Source organism: Aspergillus undulatus, assembly GCF_047715775.1.
Source record: "Aspergillus undulatus strain CBS 261.88 unplaced genomic scaffold BDV17scaffold_58, whole genome shotgun sequence".
Lineage (NCBI taxonomy): Eukaryota > Fungi > Ascomycota > Eurotiomycetes > Eurotiales > Aspergillaceae > Aspergillus > Aspergillus undulatus.
In genome coordinates, this window is record NW_027396662.1 from 93,337 (window position 1) to 114,413 (window position 21,077).

At 51.0% G+C, this 21,077-nt stretch overlaps 6 protein-coding genes across 6 annotated transcripts; 5 read left to right on the forward strand and 1 right to left on the reverse strand.

Annotated features, from left to right (window-relative positions):
* The first annotated feature begins 1 nt into the window (after position 1).
* On the forward strand, positions 2–2,973 carry dbp4 (RNA-dependent ATPase HCA4). Its single transcript, XM_073755091.1, has one exon. The coding sequence runs from the start codon at positions 185–187 to the stop codon at positions 2,609–2,611; it is 2,427 nt and encodes an 808-aa protein (XP_073611938.1). The 5' UTR covers positions 2–184; the 3' UTR covers positions 2,612–2,973.
* A 1,168-nt stretch (positions 2,974–4,141) lies between these two features.
* BDV17DRAFT_272856 (alpha/beta hydrolase family protein) lies at positions 4,142–5,113 on the forward strand. The gene has a single exon (XM_073758948.1). It carries the CDS (start codon positions 4,148–4,150, stop codon positions 4,646–4,648), a length of 501 nt encoding a protein of 166 aa, XP_073611939.1. The 5' UTR covers positions 4,142–4,147; the 3' UTR covers positions 4,649–5,113.
* BDV17DRAFT_190155 (E3 ubiquitin-protein ligase) lies at positions 4,932–7,425 on the forward strand. The gene is made up of 4 exons (XM_073755092.1): positions 4,932–5,135; positions 5,221–6,383; positions 6,446–7,098; positions 7,227–7,425. The coding sequence occupies exons 2-4, from the start codon at positions 5,299–5,301 to the stop codon at positions 7,301–7,303; spliced, it is 1,815 nt and encodes a 604-aa protein (XP_073611940.1). The 5' UTR covers positions 4,932–5,135; positions 5,221–5,298; the 3' UTR covers positions 7,304–7,425.
* A 43-nt stretch (positions 7,426–7,468) lies between these two features.
* On the reverse strand, positions 7,469–9,310 carry BDV17DRAFT_190234 (uncharacterized protein). Its single transcript, XM_073755093.1, has 3 exons — positions 8,918–9,310; positions 8,281–8,855; positions 7,469–8,217 (listed from the first exon to the last, which is right to left on the reverse strand). Exons 1-3 carry the CDS (start codon positions 9,016–9,018, stop codon positions 7,547–7,549), a joined length of 1,347 nt encoding a protein of 448 aa, XP_073611941.1. The 5' UTR covers positions 9,019–9,310; the 3' UTR covers positions 7,469–7,546.
* Positions 9,311–9,346: 36 nt separating this feature from the next.
* On the forward strand, positions 9,347–11,706 carry BDV17DRAFT_272861 (Hsp70 family protein). The gene is made up of 6 exons (XM_073758949.1): positions 9,347–9,689; positions 9,754–9,926; positions 9,990–10,266; positions 10,328–10,618; positions 10,698–11,158; positions 11,214–11,706. Exons 1-6 carry the CDS (start codon positions 9,420–9,422, stop codon positions 11,623–11,625), a joined length of 1,884 nt encoding a protein of 627 aa, XP_073611942.1. The 5' UTR covers positions 9,347–9,419; the 3' UTR covers positions 11,626–11,706.
* A 2,417-nt stretch (positions 11,707–14,123) lies between these two features.
* On the forward strand, positions 14,124–15,022 carry BDV17DRAFT_294797 (FAD-binding oxidoreductase; the record flags this gene model as incomplete). The annotated part of the gene is made up of 4 exons (XM_073762923.1): positions 14,124–14,375; positions 14,430–14,646; positions 14,695–14,718; positions 14,799–15,022. 4 exons carry the CDS (start codon positions 14,124–14,126, stop codon positions 15,020–15,022), a joined length of 717 nt encoding a protein of 238 aa, XP_073611943.1.
* Between the last annotated feature and the right edge of the window lie 6,055 nt (positions 15,023–21,077).

A 21,077-nucleotide genomic window follows, 5' to 3' on the forward strand; every position in this document is an offset into this window, starting at 1 on the left:
GCGACGTTCCAAGTCCACGCTATCGCAACCGGGCCCAGCCTTATCAGCGCTGAGTCAGCAGTTGGACGCCCGGCACAAAAAAAGTTCCTTCACCGCCCGCTTCTGTTTCTCTACTGATGATTGATCTGGATAACATATCGTCCTACTATCTGTCGAGAATCCAGATCTGTTCGTTGTCTTGATCATGGCTCCCGCAAATGGGCCTCGAAACGGCAAGTATCAAAAGTCGTCTAACCGACCGGGAAACCTGAAGCGTAAGCGCAACCAAGAAGACCTCTCGTCGCTCATCGCCCGAGTCGAAGATCTCGACCTTAAAGGAAAATTCGAATCATTCTCCGATCTACCTATTTCAGAACCGACGTTGTCTGGCCTCACATCATCTCACTTCAAAACTTTGACGGATATTCAGTCTCGCGCAATCAGCCATGCGATCAAGGGTCGGGACGTCCTGGGCGCAGCAAAGACAGGAAGCGGGAAGACGCTGGCATTTTTAGTTCCGATTCTCGAGAATCTCTACCGAAAGCAATGGGCCGAACACGATGGACTAGGAGCACTGGTCATTTCACCGACGCGCGAACTGGCGATTCAGATATTCGAAGTTCTCCGCAAGATCGGCCGGTATCATTCTTTTTCCGCGGGACTGGTAATTGGAGGTAAGAGCTTGAAGGAGGAGCAGGAGAGACTAGGGCGGATGAATATTCTCGTTTGTACACCGGGTCGGATGTTGCAGCACTTGGACCAGACAGCATTCTTCGAGACGCATAATCTGCAGATGTTGGTGCTGGACGAGGCGGACCGGATCATGGATATGGGATTCCAGAAAACCGTCGATGCGATTATTGGTCATTTACCGCCAGAGCGTCAGACGCTTTTGTTCAGTGCGACGCAGACGAAGAAGGTTTCTGACTTGGCTCGGCTGAGTCTGCAGGACCCTGAGTATGTGGCGGTCCACGAAGCTGCGTCTTCTGCGACGCCGACGAAACTTCAACAGCATTATGTTGTTACACCGCTTGCGCAGAAACTCGATACGCTATGGAGCTTTATCCGGAGTAATCTGAAATCGAAAACGATTGTATTCCTTTCGTCAGGGAAGCAAGTCCGATTTGTTTACGAATCTTTTCGGCACATGCAGCCCGGTATTCCCTTGCTACATCTCCACGGGCGTCAGAAACAGGGTGGAAGACTTGATATCACGAGTCGATTCTCGCAAGCCCAGCACGCCGTGCTTTTCTCAACTGATGTTTCCGCTCGAGGTCTGGATTTCCCGGCTGTGGACTGGGTCATTCAGCTGGACTGCCCGGAAGACGCAGATACATATATCCATCGTGTCGGACGAACAGCACGATACGAGCGAGAAGGACGTGCAGTGTTATTCCTCGACCCCAGTGAGGAAAAGGGGATGCTGCGGCGACTTGAGCAGAAGAAGGTCGAGGTTGAGCGGATCAACGTCAAAGCAAACAAACAACAAAGTATCAGACACCAATTGCAGAACATGTGCTTCAAAGACCCCGAGCTCAAGTATCTTGGCCAGAAAGCGTTTATTTCCTATGTCAAGTCTGTCTACGTGCAGAAAGACAAAGAGACCTTCAACATCAAGGAGCTGAAACTGGATGATTTCGCCGCGAGTCTCGGTCTTCCCGGAGCTCCTCGAATCAAGTTTATCAAGGGAGACGATACGAAGGACCGCAAGAACGCTTCACGAGCCACTGCATACCTATCCAGCGGCGACGAGGACTCGGACGAGGACGGCGGGAAGAAGAAGCAACCGAAGGAGAAGGAAGTCCGCACCAAGTACGACCGGATGTTCGAGCGACGAAACCAGGATGTGCTGGCAGACCACTACTCGAAATTAATCAACGATGACGGCACCATAGCCGACCCCAGCAAGGGCACAGATGACGCCGACGAAGACGAGGACTTCCTCTCCGTGAAACGCCGTTTCGAAGCCGGCGACGAAGCCCTCGATGCTGAAGGCAGCTCGGAGTCTGACTCTGATGCCTCGGGATCTGACCAAGACGACGAGGAAAAGAAAGACCCCAAGGTTGTCAAAATCAGCGACAAAGACACGCTCGTTGTCGACTCCAAACGCCGCGAGAAACTACTCAAGTCTAAGAAGAAACTCCTCAAATTCAAGGGCAAGGGCACGAAACTTGTCTACGATGACGAAGGAAACGCGCACGAGCTCTACGAAATGGAAGACGAAGAAGCATTCAAGGCCCGCGGTGATGCGAAGGAACAGCAAGCACGCTTCTTGGCTGAGGAGGCTGAACGTACCCAGCGCGCTGATCTGGAGGACAAGGCCGTTGCTAAGCAGAAGAAGCGCGAAAAGAAGGAGAAGAGAAAGGCTAGGGAGAGGGAGCTTATTGCAGAGGAGGAGAGCGCGGAGCGTGTCGCTCAATTGGCTCCGTATAAGGGAGACGAGGATATGGACGATGATTACTCTGACGCTTCTGAGGAGGAAGAGGAGGTGCCTCGGCTGGTCAAGAGGGTCAAGGTTCAGGAACCAGAACCGGTGCCTTGGTACAAGCAGGAGAAGAAGAAGAAACCCGAGGGGAAACAAATCCAGACGTTGGAGGACCTGGAGTCGTTGGCTACAGGCTTGTTGGGATGATGGCTCTCTTTATTGTATCGATTTAGCATTGTTCAGCGAGAGTTACATATCTATTTTGCATGTATATACGTGTCAATCTTTTTTTTATCTACCTTCAATGACGTTCCAAAATTTTTCATCCAAGGTATTGGCTTGCCTTTACCCTACCTACCTTGGGCTGCCTTTGTAATCATGCCATCTTCTTTCGTCATCCGTCTAGTGCCAGCGACAAATTGCCCGAGTTATGCGATGCTGCTTGCTCGATTCAACCTTGTGAGGTCCACCATTGCTGGAATTGGCTACCGTCAAGGCTGCCAGCGCCTTATCTCTCACATGCGAGGTATCCGACGAACCAAAGAGTTCCTGGTGGCTGAGAACCACTTCCGCTCCGCATCATTCGGCAAGCCCAGCCAAGTCTCTCAGCCATCCGCATCTCCCACCGCGCCTCTTGTGGCCCTCAAAGTCGGAATCCACGACTCGCCCGAGACAAACCTAGTTTCGCGCATTTGCGTCGTCAATATCGACAGTGGAGATAATGCAATCATCAAGGCAGACGGGCGCTCCCAGGATACTCGCCGCAATGGTCGCCAGATGGCCAGCGGCTGGCATGGCTCTCCGACCGGCTGAACGCTGGGGTGCTGGGCCTGTTCATCTTAGACACGGCGAAATTGTATAACCCTGACGCGCCTCCAACGAGTAATTCTTCACTACCGGGCACCGCGGAAGCGTTTTCATGGTCACCAGATGGTTCTTGCCTGCTTTTACGCGTTGCCGAGCACGGGGCCGACCAGGCGGCGTACGGTTCGGCCACTATGGCGTCCCATGCTGAGGCAGATGAACCCTCGTCTTCCCGTGGCGACGCCGTCAGGTTCCACCGCCGCTTTCATTGATTGCCTGAGCAGCGACCGAGGGGGAGTCGCGGGAGAAGTCTTCCTATTTGGTGTTGAAGAGATGAGATTCCAGCGATCGGACCTGAATGGAGTCGATGTTACGTGGCTTCAGTGGTTGGATGAAGAGCGTCTGTGTTTCATCAGATTGCGGGGGCTCACACGGTCGCTGGGTGCTATTATCAGTCTTCCGGGAAGGTCGGCGAACACTGGGTGTTTGATGGCTGATGGGACTTGTGGGCCTCTTCTATCCAGAGGGAGCCGTCAGAAAAGATGGCGAGTTCGTGGTGGTATCCGAGAGCTGGAACCAGTATCAACAGCTGGACATCGCCCACTGCGGCCAGTGTCGAACAGTGTTGTCATGGGCCCATGAAGGTAGTGGCTGATTGCAGTTGCAACTTAGACCCATGCAGAGTATGACCTGGAGCGCCCCAGACGGTCTTCAGCTCCAAGGCTACCTCACCCTGCCAGCGGCGCATCACAAACCGCCTTATCCTCTGATTCCCTGTTCGCGCGGGAGTCTCGTCTGGACATTCCGCAATACATGGACCATGTCCTCGCCTCTTGTCTCCCTGCCGGTCTCTCAGGGCTACGCAGTGCTGTCTGCAAACTCACGAGGATCTACCGCAGAGAAGGTCCTCGGTGATAAAGAGGGTGGGGGGGAGGGGTCATGGATGCCCAAGATCTCCTATCCGGCGTTCAAGCCATGATAGACGCAGGAATTGCCGATAAAAACCGTCTAGGCGTCATGGGCATTAGCTACGGAGGCTACATGGCCGCATGGCTTCCGACACTAAGCCCTATCTTCCGAGCTGCTGTGCCCATTTCCCCCATTACAAACTGGTGCTCCTACCACAATACATCCAACATCGGCAGGCAGGACGAGCCCTCCTTCAGGCAGAGCCCCCATGAGCCGGGTAACCTGTACTACCACCGGAGCCTAGTCATGTTCGCCGGCAATAACGAGACACCAACGATGCAGGTTGTTGGGGCTAAGGACCGCTGTGTACATCCGTCGCAATCACTCGAGTACCATCGTGCCTTGATTGCCAAGGGCACGGAGTCTGCGCTCCTGGTATACCCGGAGGAAGGGCATGGAATTCGGCAGTTTCCGGCGTATATTGACTTTAGTGCGCGTGTGTTGGATTTGTTTAATCTTCATCTGCGCTGATGTTTTCCTGCGAGAATAGACAGTAGGTCTTGACAAACTCCTATTCTACTAATACTTAGACCTTAATGTTGAGGATTGGCATGGAAAGAAATATCTGGAGATGGACTAATCCATGAACCATTTGTTGAGATCAGCTCATTACGTTAGCAGCAGTAGACGCAGGCTTCCTCTATCATTTCCCATCCAGAGCCTCCTCTCGCTTGCTTTCACGAAGCTGAGCTCTGCCCTCTTGATGTGCTAACGGATGATTGGCGCATAATCACCGTCTACTCAGCCACCACAACACCAAGACAACTCCCTGCAATTGCCCGAGCTGGAGCTAACGCAGCCTCGTGTTCCATGATTCAGTCGCCAGCGCCAGGCTGACTATCCTTCCCACCAGCAATAATGACTCGTCGTCCTGACCAATGTCTCAGACATGGGCGCCCTGGGCGTTTGCCTCAGCCTGCACGCCGTTTGCTTCGTCTCCCCACTGCCACCTGCAACAGTCAGTGACTCCTTCTCGCATCTGTTCTCATTTTCCTTTCTCAAAATCATGATCAACACTACTTACACACCCCGCCGTATCTAAGGCACCCTAGCCGGCGCTCTTCAACTTACCCCTCACAATCACCAAACCATCGAACCTAACCAACCCAACCAACCCAAAAATGCGCAAATTCGTCCGCTACCTCGGTGGCGAAAAAGGCGGCTCAAACTACCACAGCATCTGGGCCGTACCAGCCCCCGAATCCGGCTCTCGCGCAGTCGCCACAAAGCGAGACTCAAAACGCAACGATTCCGACAATCTATCTCTATCCTCCAAGAAGCCGCAGTCCAGACTGCACATCTCGAAACTCAACCAGCCGGCTGTTGCGGAGCTTAGTAGTCCTACGGACACGACGTCGACGCTTTCGCGGTCTAAAGGGCCGGAATCGATTGCGGAACTTTCGGCTACTTCGGATGCGCAGGTTTCGGAGTTGGATGAGGGTATTCCTATTCATGGTGCCGAGCCAAGGGTTCATACCGGGGTGAGAGACGATGGGAATGAGCATGGACGGAGTAGGGCGGAGCGGCAGGGGGAGGCAGAGGACGATGAAGAGCTCAGTCGGACACAGATATTGAGACCGGACCCTCCTATGGTTGACCCCGCGCCCACGCCACAGCCCGAGCCTGAGCACAAGCACAGCCCCGACAGAGACTTGTTCATATTCTCAGATGAAATGGACGCCATTCCCGCTTTTGGGCGACAATTCGGCATAGCACCGACATCAATCATCCGCGAGCAAGACAGACAGCCAGAACCCGAGCCGCAACCAGAGCCCCAACCACTCACAAAACGCCAAACAGGCTCAAAAAGCCCAGAAGCATTCTTCCAACAAGTCGACGAAGAGCTTGAAGCGCTGTACACGGACTACCTCAAGTCATACGGGAAGAAGAAATCGAAATCGTCGACCTCAGAGTCCACGAAGAAAGTCAAGAGGTCTTGGACATCGAAACTGAAGCAGAAGGCCGCAGACCGGCCAACGGTGTGCATCATCTGTCTGGAGCCGTTTTCGGCGGATGGTGTCAGAGCTCCGGATACGCTGTCCATCGCTTGTCAGCATACGCCGTCTGTGTGCTACATTTGTCTGTCGAAGAGCATCAAGCATGATCTGGAGACGAAATTCTGGGATGAGATTAAGTGTCCTGAGTGTAATACGTTGTTTATCCATGATGATGTTAAGCGGTTTGCGGATGAGGAGACGTTTAGGCGGTATTCTGCCCTTCCCTTCCCAATACACCAATTGCACAGAAAAAGACTAACAATAATCATAGCTACGACAAGCTCTCCCTCCGACACGCCGTAACAGCCGATAAAAACTTTATATGGTGTCTGGAGTGCGACTTCGGCCAACTCCACGAGCCGGGCCCTTCCCAACCCCTCGTCCGATGCCTCTCCTGCGCCGCCGAATCCTGCTTCAAGCACGCCATAAAGTGGCACGACGGCTTCACCTGCGACGAGTATGACGCCGTTCTCTGGGATCCTGATAGTTACAAAACCATCAAAGCGAAGAACGCCGCTGCTGGCAATGGCGAAGACGAGAAACCCGAGCCCCTGAGTAAGACGAAGATGGCCCGTGCTAAGAAGAAGGAGGCTGCGAAGCAGGAGAAGTTACATGAGGATTTGAAGAAGGCTGCGAGGAGGAAGCAGGAGGAGGAGGCGGCAAGGGTGAGGGAGGAGAAGAAGCTTGCTAAGGCGCAGGGCGAGGGACAGCCGGATATTGAAAATCAGAACGCCGAGGAAGAGGAGAGCGAGACAAGCACAAGCCAGGAGGATGTCAAGGACGACTTCAAGGAGAAGATTGAGATGCTGAAGAAGCGGATGCGGGAGGTTGAGTTGTCCATGAAGATGGTTGAGGAGACGACGAAGAAGTGTCCTGGGTGTCAGTGGCCGATTGAGAAGAATGAGGGGTGCGATCATATGACTTGTGAGTTTACCCTTCCCCTTCCATTGCGTGTTTTCGTCATTTCTTTGCTGCCTTTTGTTGATGTGATATGTGCTCTATCGCCGAGCAAATCTATGGCGGGCATGTTGACCAATTCCTTACTTCTACAGGCATCAAATGCAGACAGGAGTTTTGCTGGATCTGCCTTAAAGATTGGAATAGTCATACCCGGAGATGCAGGCGATAGGATGCTCGTGCTTTTGTGTTTTATGCTTGTGCTGACGATCTCTGACAAGGTATCAAATGCCAGGCCGAGTTCTGTTGGATCTGCTTGAACGATTACAATGAGATTCGACGACTGGGGAACTCAATGCACCAGCCAAGTTGCAAGTTTCATACGGATAATTTAGAGTAGCGGGTCTTTTAGTTTATCATAACAGAGCATAATTTAGCATAAGAAGCATATCATAATAAATTGAACCTGTTACAACTAGAAAAACCCATGAAATCCTGACGTAGGCTTAACACTTCTCGCCTGCTGCTGCTGCCTATGCAACCACTTCGCCAGAGCCCCCAACACCGACGCATCCTCAACCTCTTCCTTCTTCAGCCGCTTTCCTTCTTTCGTCTGCTTGCTCACAGCAACCAGTACCTTAGGCTTAACCAAGACCTTCCCATCAGTCCACGAATCCGCCTTTAGCTTCCGAAATACTAGCTTGGGAGACAGATCAAACATCCACTTCACCCGCAGCGGCTGTACCTTCCCATCCTCGCTTTTCACGGTCGGTCTATCGCGCAGTATCTTCCTCGAATTCATATCGACAAATTCGTACCCCGTAAACTTCTCTTTGTCACTTGCCTCCTTGTCAAAGCATGCGACCGGGTCAAGAAGCTGTTTGTCATGGAATACAGACCATTCGAGCGTATATTCGTCGAAGCACAGGTGCATCTTGCGGGCTAGTGCACAGGCCGGCTTTGTAATGGACTCATAAAAGCTCTGTGCTAGGGTATTAGTGTCTGTTCCTGGTGCAAAGACTCGTAGTATTTTGATGATGTCGATAGTGAGCGCCGACATCCGCTCGTTCGCGTACTCGTTGAAGCCCGGGCGCTCGATGGCTGCTGTGTAGGTTTCTATGCGCCAGTGGCGGACCGATCGGACGTCTTTTTCAGGACAATTTAGCAGTTCCTCTTAGAACAAAGAATCGGAAAGAAGGAAGGACATACCCCGTTTCGGCGTGAGAGATCTCATACTCCGCTCAACGCCCAGAACAAACTGCCTGTCCGACGGCGGCAGTGGACAGTAGAACTCCTGCGAAAAAATGGCATCATTTAGATAACGCAGTATAGCTGCCTGAATCAGGTCCTGGTCTGTATTCAGGATATTGAACGCTGCCTTGCCCGCGGGCGGGATGAGATCCATCAGAGCCCCAATGTCCTTCACCCGCAGCTGGTCGTCGGCGATGCTCATCTCCTCCAGCGCGTCGCCGAGTTTCAGGTCGACCCATTCTTCGATGGCGGCGCAGAGAGCTGTGAAATCTCCTATCGCTTCAGATTCGGTGAGTGTTTTGTGGCGGGGTTGTAGGCTGAAGACGAAATCTTGGGCGTCTTGGAGGTCGGATTGTAGTTGGGCGATTCGGGTGCGAAGGGCGGCGTTTTCTTCTTGTACGGATTCGAAGGTTGGAGGTTTCGTGACGCAGGTCTCTTGGTCGTCGGTACTAGGGGTTTCCTTGCTCGAAGTAGGCTCCTCTTTAGCTGTTGGAGATGGGTTGGTTGTTGTGGTGGTTTTGGTCGCGTTTGGTCTGGAGAAACAAGAGTGAGAATAAACAACGGGAGTCGGCCACAGGGAAGGGGCCCAACTCACTCTTCTCCCTTCTCTTTCTTCTTCCCTCTCACCTCTTCCTTCGCATCGCCTTCCTTCATAGCAACAATAGCAGGTTTCTTTTTCAAAGTTGGAGACGCCATGATAGCTTCAATTCCGCTGACACGTCCGACAACAAGATCAGCTCCGGCTTCAACAAAGGCGACGTGAAAGGCATGGTGGAGAGCCGCGATCCAAAAACTCACCCAGCCACTTCACAGCCGCTTGTCCAACTTCAAGACAGCAATCATGTTATGAGGGGCATTGCAGTCAGCCGCGGGCAATCTAATCTGCCTTGCGCCTCGCGCCCGGGGCCCGGCTCCTCCTTCACCAGTTAGGGCTAGCTGCCTGCGTCTCCAAGCCTCTTGGATACGAACGTGGCCAGCAACGTCAGGCTCTCATTGGGAAACGAGTCAGACACGAGGCTCTGTACCGCAATCAAAATAGCCGATAGGACACGATGTTTTCAGCCTTGTCGCTGGCTTGAGACAGGAATGAAGGTGAAATGATTGACGTGGGGTTGATGAGAGCTGTGCTGTGCGGAGCGCATGGGTATGACAAACGCAGCGGCTCAATTCAGCAAAACAGCTGTCTTATTATCGCCTACTTTCCTTCCGACACCCTTCCTTTTGCCTATTTTGTTTCCATTATTGATTCGAAAACTATCATAATGGAGAAATCTTTCAACACACTTTCGATCGAAGACCGTAAGCTCGTTATCGGCATCGATTTCGGGACGACATTTACTGGCGTTGCGTGGGCTGAGACGCGAAGAGTACATTCATACCCCTCCTCCCCATCTTCATGCTAATAACTAACGTATTTTTGTTCTCTGTTAGCCCGATCACATCTCTGTCATAGAATCATGGCCTTCCCACGCCGGCACCCAGGAAGGCATCAGCAGCGTCAAAGTACCCACCGAGCTACGCTACAAGAAAAGCGCCGGCGGCGAGAATACCGAATGGGGCTTCCAAATACCTGCGCTGGTTGATCGGTACCAGTGGTTCAAACTGTACTCCTCCATATATCTCTCCCTCGGTGTACAACCATAGCGGTATAGACTAACAACGGACAGTGCCCTCGATGAAAGCAATCCGCTTGTCTCGACCAAGAGCTGGGGCGACAAGACACCCGAAGGGCTGACAGAGGAGTATCTGACACTACTCTACAAGCACATTATGTACACACTCGAACAAAAACTCGGCGCCGCGCTCCTTCGAACCATCCCCCTGGAGTTTTCACTCACTGTACCTGCGATTTGGACTGAAGCCGCAAAGGATAAAACACTGAAAGCTTGTCAGAAGGCTGGGCTCACCAAGAACAATGAACAAATTTCGCTCGTGTCGGAACCGGTATATGATTTTCTCTCCGCCGATTCTTGGTATAACAACCTTATCTAACTTTTTGGCGCAGGAAGCAGCAGCAATCTACGCGATCGAAGGACTCGACCCGCACGGGCTCAAAGTCGGCGACAGCTTTGTCCTTTGCGACGCCGGCGGTGGGACAGTCGATTTAATCTCGTACAAGATCGTGGCCTTGACACCGATACTGAAGGTTGAAGAAGTCACAACCGGAACAGGCGGTCCTTGCGGTTCGACGTTCCTGAACCGGCGTTTTGCAGATTTCCTCACACGGAAGCTTGGACGCGAAGAAGGGTGGGATGACGATGTCTTGAAGGAGGCAATGGATCGGTTCGAGACGGTCGTATGTTGTCCTCTACCAGCGCTTCCTCCTCTGTTCTGTTGCCCTTAAACTGGATGGTAGCTGATTGCCGGCGAGGTAGACCAAGAAACAATACTCTCCAACCATAGACGGTGACGACGGTTACATCATCCCCGTCCCGGGTCTCGCCAACAACGCGCAACTCGGTATCCGACGCAGCAAGCTCACAGTCTCTCCCGAAGAGATGCACTTCATTTTCGAGCCGCTCGTCCTGAAGATTATCAAATACGTGCAGGAGCAGATCGCCGCGTGCGGAGACACGGAGATCCGGGCCGTGCTGCTTGTCGGAGGCTTCGGGCAGAACAGTTACCTGAAGGAGCGGTTGCGCGATGCGCTCAAGACCGTCGAGGTCCTGCAGCCGCCAAACGCATGGACGGCTATTGTGCGTGGCGCGGCGATGATGGGGCTTGCAAGGACCAATGCGTTGCGCACGGTCGATGTTGTCAGTCGGAAAGCGAGAAAGCATTATGGGATTGAGTTGCATACGCCATTTAAGCCTCATCGCCACGACGATAGTAAGAAGTATGTTTGCCCGCTCCCCTATCTGATATCGGGCTATATTAACGGTGTGGATCAGATACTGGTGTACCCGCACAGGCCAGTACCGCACTCACGCAATGTTCTGGTTCCTCAACAAGGGGAACACAATCGAAGAACATAAGCCGATCCCAATCGACTTCTACCAGGATTTCCCAGTCAGCAAAGGCAAGCCGCACATGATGTACACAGACGTCTGGGCCAATGCCGAGGACGACGACGCCCCCATCCACAAGAATCCCGGCACGAAGACTCTCGTTACGCTCAAGGCGAACTTGTCCGTTATCCCGCAGGTGGACCTAGATAAAACGATCAAGCGCCGCGAGGATGGGAAGGATTACTACAGCATTGACGCGGTTATTGAGGCAACTTATTCGAGTGCGGAGACGAGGTATGTGCTTAGTGTGCAGGGGAAGAAGTATGATTCTGTTAGTGCGGAGTATGCTTATTAGGCTGGATGTTTTACTTGGATTTTTGCATTGCCTCGGTTGATTTAGCATAGTTTCTATTTGTGCTGCATGCTAGGCTCAATTCAGTACGTACAAGAATGGTTCTCTCGAAGCTAGTCCTATTTCCAAATGACGCATCATGAGATAAATTAGATCATGGCACCGTCGCCTCCTTGACACTGTGACAGAAGAAACCTCATAAAAGAATGGCTCGATGGGTTCTGATCCTCCGCAACCCCCGGTCCCGTTACAATATGCCCCTTTTCCACGCAAAGAAATCCAATGGCTTTATCCAGGTCGTCTCACTCTTTAATTGTCTCCATAATTCCACCACTCTGCCATGGACCCCTGTATTCCCTAATGGACTGTTTGGGGGCTTTTGCATGAGACAAGTTGTTTGCTTGGAGAGAAGATTTGGTATTGTTCCGAGCGTAGAATGCTATACACGATATTTTGGAGCAAAATTAATTTCATAGCCTTGCAGCTGTGACTGAGTCTGCATTTGTTCCGTTTTTGACATCGCAGATGGTTTCTCGGAACCTCCAATCGGCTGGAGTTCATTGGGTCCGGGCTTAGTTCCACCATGCGGCTTTTTCTGTTAACCTCTTTAACTCCTTTACCAGATATATAGCTCTGGATCTTATGCCTTGAGTGAAGCCACGGTGCTTCATAGGGATAATTATTCGCGATTTCATATATTTGCTGACCCAGAAATCCTAAGCACTTCTTTAGCCTCGTCGTCATCGTAGAGGTACATCAACGCCAACCGTTGGGCCAGCTGGTTGATACCCGGGCTGCTCTGATGCGTCCATCCGACTCTTTCCTGTCTCTCGATATCTTGATCGTTGCCGCCACGTAGCTTCCTCGCGATGATACCCGCAAAGTCATAAAGGTAGCGAGCGGCCCGATGGATTGGTCATTGTCAATCCGCGAACAGCATTGTATACTAAAAAATCAGAGCATTTGGTGCCGGGTTTGGGTTCCAAGGGTGGGAGGGAAGTTCGTATGCTATGTCCTAGGTGCACATCGAACATGCCCAATTGCATTAGAGTTATTGGATCCCCGGTCTGGGCCGTGATAACTGCCCCATCTTCGGTGGAAGGCACGAGCATGCGCAGCCGGATATATTAAGTGTCTGGTTAATACTATAGTTTTCTGCAAGTAATGATCAATAGAAAGAGGCTAGAACGAGATTGCTTGCGAATTCAAGCTTAGGGAGTTTGAGGCCCCAAGGGACAGCAGTGCCTAATACCTAATACCTGCTGGTATTCAGCGAAACTCCCGATGTGCTTGCGACATATGTCGAGTAGCAATCGAGTAGAATAGACGTGGTTTAGAGTCAAGGTGGTCTAGGTGGGAAGGCTGGAGATGCATAGAGGCTTCTGGGGAAAGCTCTGTGGAAAGGTTTTGTTGGATAAATGGGACCGCATGCGAAACGTTCGGTCTCGAAGCACCGGTCAATGCGATATTTCAACAGCTTCGCAATGCATGGCGGGCTCGCAATGGTGTCTTAGGTGCTGCACTTGACAGCGGATATGACAATACCGGTTTAGTCACCTAACCTGATAGATGGATGGATGGCGGAGGGTATGATGCTCTGTACCCATTCCAGCCGTAAGTAAGACCAAGGCAAAGCCTACTCCAGCCATCCGCATTCACAACCATGCAACGTCAGCTCCCACGACAAAGGGCGAGGTTTCAGACTTGGGCTGTAGTACTGCGTCCACGAAAACGCACCCGTTCTCGTTTCCTAGTCCTATAATTGTGCTTCGAGGATGTCCACAGTCAACGCGATAAACGCTTAACCCCGGATATAAAACGGATCTAATTCCCGTAGCACAGCAAGCAGTTTGGTCCAGATGAATGTGCCCAGAGTGTCCGTACGTCTTTCCAAATGATCGATTGCCCTTTGCTAACAAGCTTACCAAGAGTCTGCGAGCGCAATGGGGAACGTGGGCTGTCTGGAGCGCAGCCAGATAGCTGTGTGAGGATATGGGAAGGAGGAAAAAAGAAAGTCATTGCCATTCCTCAGTTGTTCTGATTTGGTGCTCCTAACTCATGCAGCAGAGCCTGTAGCCACAGCAAGTGGACGAAGCCAGCAAATACATGCATGCATATCGCTTCTTGGCAGCCATCTCCAACGACTCCCAATGGACGACCCTGCAGGACTGACGGATGTTTTCTAATTTGTTCTAGCCGCTACAATTTCCCAACTAGAGACTTCCGAGAGATCCTGATCGAATTCGATTCGACATACCCCACCCCGCTAGGAGGTCTGAGCGATGTCACCGACTCTTATATATCAGTCTTTTGCTGACTGTAAGCTGCGATGCTGTCCGGACATTTTCCTCAACTTCGGTTCTGAAGCAATATTTGCTAAATTGATTCTAGGTCCAGCTTTATTCCAGAGTCGGTCAACTGCTGCTAGACAATACAATCGAAGGGTGAAGCGCCCTGCATATAACTCAGGCATTGACTCGTTGTAGGCGCCTGGTATCGTCATGCATCTCTCCAACCTCTTTATACTTGTATCACTCTGGCTTTCTAGGGAAAGCCAAGCGGATTCAGCAATTGCCGACGCGAGCTCTGGAATCACATCGCTTTTCAGTAGCCAAACCTGGTCCCCCGACACAGTCTTGTCCTTCCCAAGCTCTGCGGAGTTCGAAGACGCAACAGCTAGATGGAACATCCGTCGAGCCCCATCATATGCAGCGGCTTTGTCAGTTGGTGCCGAGGAGGACGTGATCACAGCCGTAAGACGCTCAGCCCGGAATATCAGACCGGACTAACCGGGGACCCCTTGGCAGGTCAAAGCAGCAACAATTCATAACATCTCATTTCTTGCCACGGGTGGCCGTCATGGCTTCGGAGTCACACTAAGGAGATTGGAGGACGGTTTAGCATTAGATCTGAGCTCGCTTGATGCAGTGACGGTTGATTCCTCCGCTGGGACAGTAACCGTTGGGCCGGGAGTCAGACTCAGCGGTGTATTCGAACCTGTTTATAACGCTGGATATCAACTCCGTAGGTTATGTTGTTGTAATGCTGGTTTGGCGCTAACGGGTTTAACAGAAACCGGAATCTGCACTTGCGGCGGTATGATCGGAGCGACGATTGGAGCTGCATTGGCCGCTTGCAAGGCACGCACGGGCTGATGATCGATGCATTGGTTTCAGTGAGACTTGTCACGGCCACAGGCGACCTCCTCGAAGTGTCGGAAAGTTCGAATCCCGATCTATTCTGGGCTGTCCGAGGGGCTGCGCATAATTTCGGCATCATCACGGAAGCAACTTACCAGCTGCGTCCATGGGATAGCAGTAAGGAAGCAATGCTCAATCCTGGAAGTGAAGGAAATCTGACGGAACCACCGCAATGGCATGCTGCTGGGGCTAACGAGTGAGGAGCATTTGCGGTCAACCTCATAGGCATGTCGAAGTGACTGTAGAACCGAAGATAATCCGGCCTGCGGCCATTCATCCTATCGCCATCTATTGGCAAACCAGTCTGTCAATTTCCTTCATAAGGTAGGGGGAGACCCGCAGGGACTTTGGTGCTGATTGCTTTGGGCTTACCTAAAAGGTCTGCCCCTTGGACGGCCGACGACGAAATCTTTCAAGCGACAGTAGGTACCCGGAGCGCCGGTCAGGCCCTAGACCATGCGGCAATAGGCGGACTGACCAAGTAACAAGGCAGATGACGTCGCGGTCTTTTCCTATGCGTCCGCAGCTTGGCGCCAGGATCAGATGTCTTCGATGTAGCATAGAGGACCGTCCGGGAAATCTGCCGCAACAGAGCTTGCTCTTAGCCTCAGGGCTATTGCAAACATACCTATGGAACTGATTGTATAGACCAATGGCCGCGATTCATGAAATTCAGACGGGATATCCATCGAGTGGATAACCACAAGTGGACCTCCTTCAGCAAGCAGCAAAGGTAGGGCTATTCTGGCCGTCGAAGCTATCGCTCAACTGGCTGGACGTCGTGTTATTTCCACGCTTTCTTCGTGTTCGGGTTCAGTCTCAAACGTGGTGGGATCTTCACTAGTGGCATCAACGTCGTCATTAGTTTTATGAGTGTACGAGCAGTTTGGGGGAAGTTTGGATCTTACCTAAATATCGAGGTAGCGATAGTATCAGTTTCAGATATGCTCTGAGCTCGGTTTCGGTGCTAGATGTACATTATTAGTTTGTCGACAGTACGACCTCCGATCACCGAGGTTTACGCAGAATTGTTCTGCTATTTCCACGGTTCAAAAGTTATGTCTCTATTATCTGTGTATTTAAACCACCGTTTGCAGCTAGATTGAGAAATCAGACCTTCATTCTTTGATCTTATTAGGGGTTGATATCGAGTAATTTACACCTAGGCTGACGCCCATATAGTTCTCTTCAGTGCATGACTAGTTTGGCGAAGTTCGGATCTTACGTTGACGCGACTGAGGATGTCATGATGGTAACGTTAAAGGGATGTGTATTCTTGATGTTAAGGGCAGAGCTCTGTAGCTGGGCAAGGAGCGGGCATTCCTGCATGGGGCCAACGAAGCTGAAGGCTGAATGAATTGGTTGTTTCTTCCCAGTATTCCTTCTGCTCAGTGTGTATCTTTTAACTTGGAAAGCTCCGGATTCCCCACTATCTTCCTGAACTCCTCCATCTTGGCAGGGGCCCCCATCCAGACGAAGGCGTGAACACTTGGACCTACCTGCTCGTCGTCAAGCGAATCGGCCAGCCACATGGCCAACTGTGCATGATCTCGGCGTATTTTCCCAATAGCCCACGAATGTATCCCGCAAGTTTTAGACAATCTCCCGAGTCTGAACCGTCTGTATCTGGTGCACTTGACACCCGAATAGCGCATGCAAATGCGTGGACCCTTTTCCCTCTGTCGAGGCGATAAACCAGGGCCCGTATCACAGCACAGCGTTAACGATCGAGTCGAAGGTTTCCACATGGCCGGCTCACTAATGAATCACGGCTCAAACTCATTCATGGCCATGGGCGGATCGCATTTTGCACGTCCGTCAGATTAGTCACATACCGAGATAATCAGCGTCGTATTCAGCGAAGATTAAAAAGATCGCGTTCTAGTTCTTGGAGATGAGAAGGCAAATGGCCAGAGTTTGAATGGAAGACTGCGCAAGTGGCGGCCTGGATTTACTCTGAGTGAGAGAGACTTTACTACCACTGCTCGCACTACTCATTAGATGGTCTTTCGTTGCACGCCGTTAGATTGACACTTCTCCGGTTCTGCAACGGGCTTTTCTTCCCACTCAGTACTCTGTTCCTCTCCAAAAGGTATCGCCCGACTCTAGGCCAGGTTGTGGGAGCGAGGGTGTGCGTGGGTCGCATCAGAGACAGCATGGTCCCTGTATATAAAGTCCTTGCGGAAACCCCCCTTGCCCCTGTCGGCCTTCAGCTCAGAGCCAAAGGCATCTGCCTTAATTCACTGATAAAGAGCGTTCTTGCATGTATAGTAATCAGCTGCCTTGTTAGCGTGACTCAGTGTGTCCATATCAGCACCAACAACAGCGTCCCTTAGATTATTCTTATGGACCATCTTGAGTAAAAGCAGCACGGTATCAAGAATCCAGGAGCAAGGCCGGGACTCCAACCGAATAGGCCTCTCTCTATATGGTTCATTGCGGGTAGTTCCTTGTACGGAGAATATTTGAAGGTAAGGCTTTTGCTGATATGACGTGCGCTTAATGAATACAAACCGAGAGAATGGGACCGACATAATGCGATGAGCTTTCTCGAGCGACTCCAGAAGCCAAGTGTGCGCTTTCAGTCCAACCCTCGGTCCAAAGGGGACCCTGTTAGGCCGAATTGTATCGTCTGATTCAAAGTTAGCTGGGCATTTCGCTTCAGACGAATTGCTAACGGCGAAGCAGACCCCGATGTCGTTAACTCATTTCCTTCAGGCAGATCGCAATTCCTGCACCCCTCCGTACAAGGTGGAGGATTTGGTGTCCGCGAAGAAGACTATGGCGTGGGCATTTTGAGGAATAAGGACCGCTTCGTCCTTCAGAAGACATGCCGGGCCGTTAACAGTCTTAATCATTCCGTTCAAACGTAATAACCATAAGATGCTTCCTTTATTGTCAAGCAGGTGGATAGATTCTAACATTCCCTGTCAGTGATGCAGTTTGGCATAAAGCGAAAGCCAAGCTTTGCTGCCGTTGAACAAGTGTAGTCGATGGTGCGATCGTTCCTCTTGCACATCGCCGTCGAGGGAAGGTCCAGCGCGACGGACGGACATGGCTGTCTTAGGGTCTATGAGACGCCTTTCAAGTTCCTGCTTGTCTCCTAGGGACAGATACCGTTCGATGATGAAAGCCAGTAGGACCGAAGGCTGGCAGAAGGATTCTACCATAGCTGGGAATGGCAATGTCGACGGCGTCGCTGATCAATTCACGGTCATCGTCCCCGCCCGTAGACATGACAGCAACATGAGCACTTACGCCATTTTATGAACGCTTGCGATCGTATAGCATTGTGGATTGCTCGAGAGGGGATGGAGTAACAACCTGCTCAGCCTTGCCCCAATTTGGTAGCTTTGTGTTTAGGCAGACTTGCGTATAATTGTTTACATCCCAGGTGACATGCAGTCACTAGTATGCTCTTCAATTGCCGAGGTTCCCGTGAGTGTTTCAAATCTGGAGAAACTCCTATATTTCTGCTAATATTATTACTAGTTCCACGGGAAGAAGCAGCGGAGAATCAGGGCCAGCACATACCAGGGCCGAATGCATTAGCAAGTGCGTTCTAATCCAATATGTCCAACTGCTCTCTGTGGAGTGCACCAGAGCCTGCCGGAAATATGTATGATAAAAACGATTGCCCCTCCAAGGAAAGAAGATGCGTTAGTTTAACGAAGGTAAAGAAATCACGGCAGCAACTTACCCCATACCTTTGCAGTAGTGCAAAGCAAGCTTCAGCGACATATTGGCGACCGATGTATTGTGACCCAGCGTTAAAGCAACATGTCTCCACTCCAGGGCATGAGTTCTTTCGTAGAATTTGCTGGGCTTAACTATTGCTTAGTATATAGACTATAATTACTTATATTACCATGTGTGTATATATCCAGGGGAACGCGGCAGTCCTGCCTCATCATTGCCCTTAGATACCTCCGTTGTTCAACCCATATCTTGAATAAGGTTGCTTGCTTACCTACGGGTTAGAGAAAGAAGCAGATTATGCAGTACCCTATTAATGCAACCGGGTAGTTTGGTGCTAGGGAAAAGATGTCGCCGAAGAAGCTGCTAATGATATCAGGAGGAAGGTCTTGGTAGTTATCACCAATCTCCCCAAGGAAGTTGGCATACTGGCGATTTATCTAACCCTGGGACATTATCGTGGATGAGCTGAAATATTTAGGAAGTTAGGGGTCATGGAACGACAAGCCAGGATTCCCCTGGATCCTTCTTCAGATAGAGAAGGCTTCCATATGGTATGAGATCCGGTAGGGTAGAGGGTCGATGTTTGGCTTCGTAAGGGCTTTGATAATCGCCTTTGTTTGGGGATCAAGAAGGTATTCATCTTTCATTCGTTTCTCGAACTCGGCGTTGAGCAAGACTTCTGAGGCGCCGAGATTGGCAGTCCAGTCTTCTTGATCCCACTTTAAGGTCTCTGTACGGATCGGATTACATGTCATTCACAAGTTTGGATTTGCTTCAAAGATCCAGAATCAGCATCTTCCTGGGCCTGAAGACTCGATCAATGGAGCTTCAGCTATTGTGATGCCATCCGGCTGTTGGTATAGGAACCACGAAGTGATGAAGCCTAGTCTAGCCTACATCCAATAACGCCACCACCAAGAGCAATCTGTCTCATTGATTGCTCGTTTTTGATTGTAACTCTGATTTACTCGTTTGCAGTCTTCAGAACAGGATGATATCGACCTTTTTCCATGTCCATATCTATCCAACTCCCGGTAATTGATCCTTGAGTAACGCTAGTCTGGTCCAGACACGCAACCTCGAACTGATACTCTATCCGTTGGCGCCGTTGAGAGACTATATGGATTCTAAACTTGCACATTCGTTGTAATGCCAAGAAACCCGCCATCGCTTCCGGAAGAGGTCTCGAGCGAACCTGACGCCCTAAAACCGAGTCCTGAATTTTGTGAGGGCTGTTGAAGATCGTCGGCTGACAGTTGGTCGTGTGTGTCGCTGAGCTTTACCTCCAGTCGCCAGGCAGACGGCCGCTCCAAGTTCTCGAAGTCAAACAATCAGAAAGATCTCGGTCAAGGCTTCTGTGTCTATTACGTGGATCATGAAGAGCGTGAGCGAAGCAAACATTCTGTGTAGCCACCTAACTTAGGCTTACTCGCAGCAGCAGGGGTAGGTTAAACAGGGTAGGCGAAGCAAAGAGCTTATATAGCCGCCTGAATCAGGCTTTCCCCGGCAGGGGTAGGACTAGCAGAGTGAGCGAAGCAAAAAGGTTGCAGGGAAAGTTCGCTACTCCACTAAGAAGGAGGATAGACGTGCTCCAAGTAATACTAATGAAAGCGTGGGCCACGCATCATAGACCGTTTCCCCCGTCGCATCCCATCGTTCTGGTTTTCTAATGTGCTTCAATGCATCTTGGAAACGCGACTGCTACTGCGGAGGCTACGTGATAGCAATAAACTAACAGCCTCAGAACATTGCAAGCATCCTGAACAAAAAGCCTTACAGTTTTCGGCTGGTCCCTGATTGCTCTCAGGATGACACGACAGGGAAGTTCGTGGAAGCCAGGGAGCCCCAAATCCTTCAGCTCTTTCTTCATATACCGCAGGAGGTGCCATTCTGCCAGGGTACCTTCTTATCCAACTGGTGGGCATGATCGTATCTTCGAGGTTCTCCAGCGCGGTTCTATCCTTTATGCAGTCTGGCGACGTGGGATTTCGGTGCGAGCTTGAGGTCACACAAATGATATTGGACGCGCGGAAACACTCCGTGCTGTGCTTTTGAGAACTCGAGGCGAAAGGCATCCTGGGCCATATCTAGTCTGAAGCGACGCAGTCGAGGTATAAAAGCCTGGAAGCTGAGAATAGGAGCATGGGTATTATCTCATTGTTTTTCCCCCGTACTTCCTCTCCTGAATACGGCCCACTGATTTCAGGGCTTCTTCCTCCAATCATTCCGCTAATGGCTGGCTGCGGGGCGAATAGGACACGGATATTCAAGGGTGAGCTGGTTCTAGACAAACATTGGGGATATAGATAGAACATTTTGCAGCTGCGGTGGCAGGAAAGTACCTAGATTCTATTCTCTTGTTTGTTTTTTCCTCGATTATAACTACATGTCGCAGATATAGGTGTGTGTGATGTCCACTAAAAAAAAAAAAAAACATAATTATCACTAAAAGAGTCATCCGGTCCTCCCATTTATCCTCCGGCTTCTTTCCTGGGTTTTTCGGACATTCCGACGCGAACGTTCATGTTTTCCTCGTGTGGTCATGTTAGCGAAGTC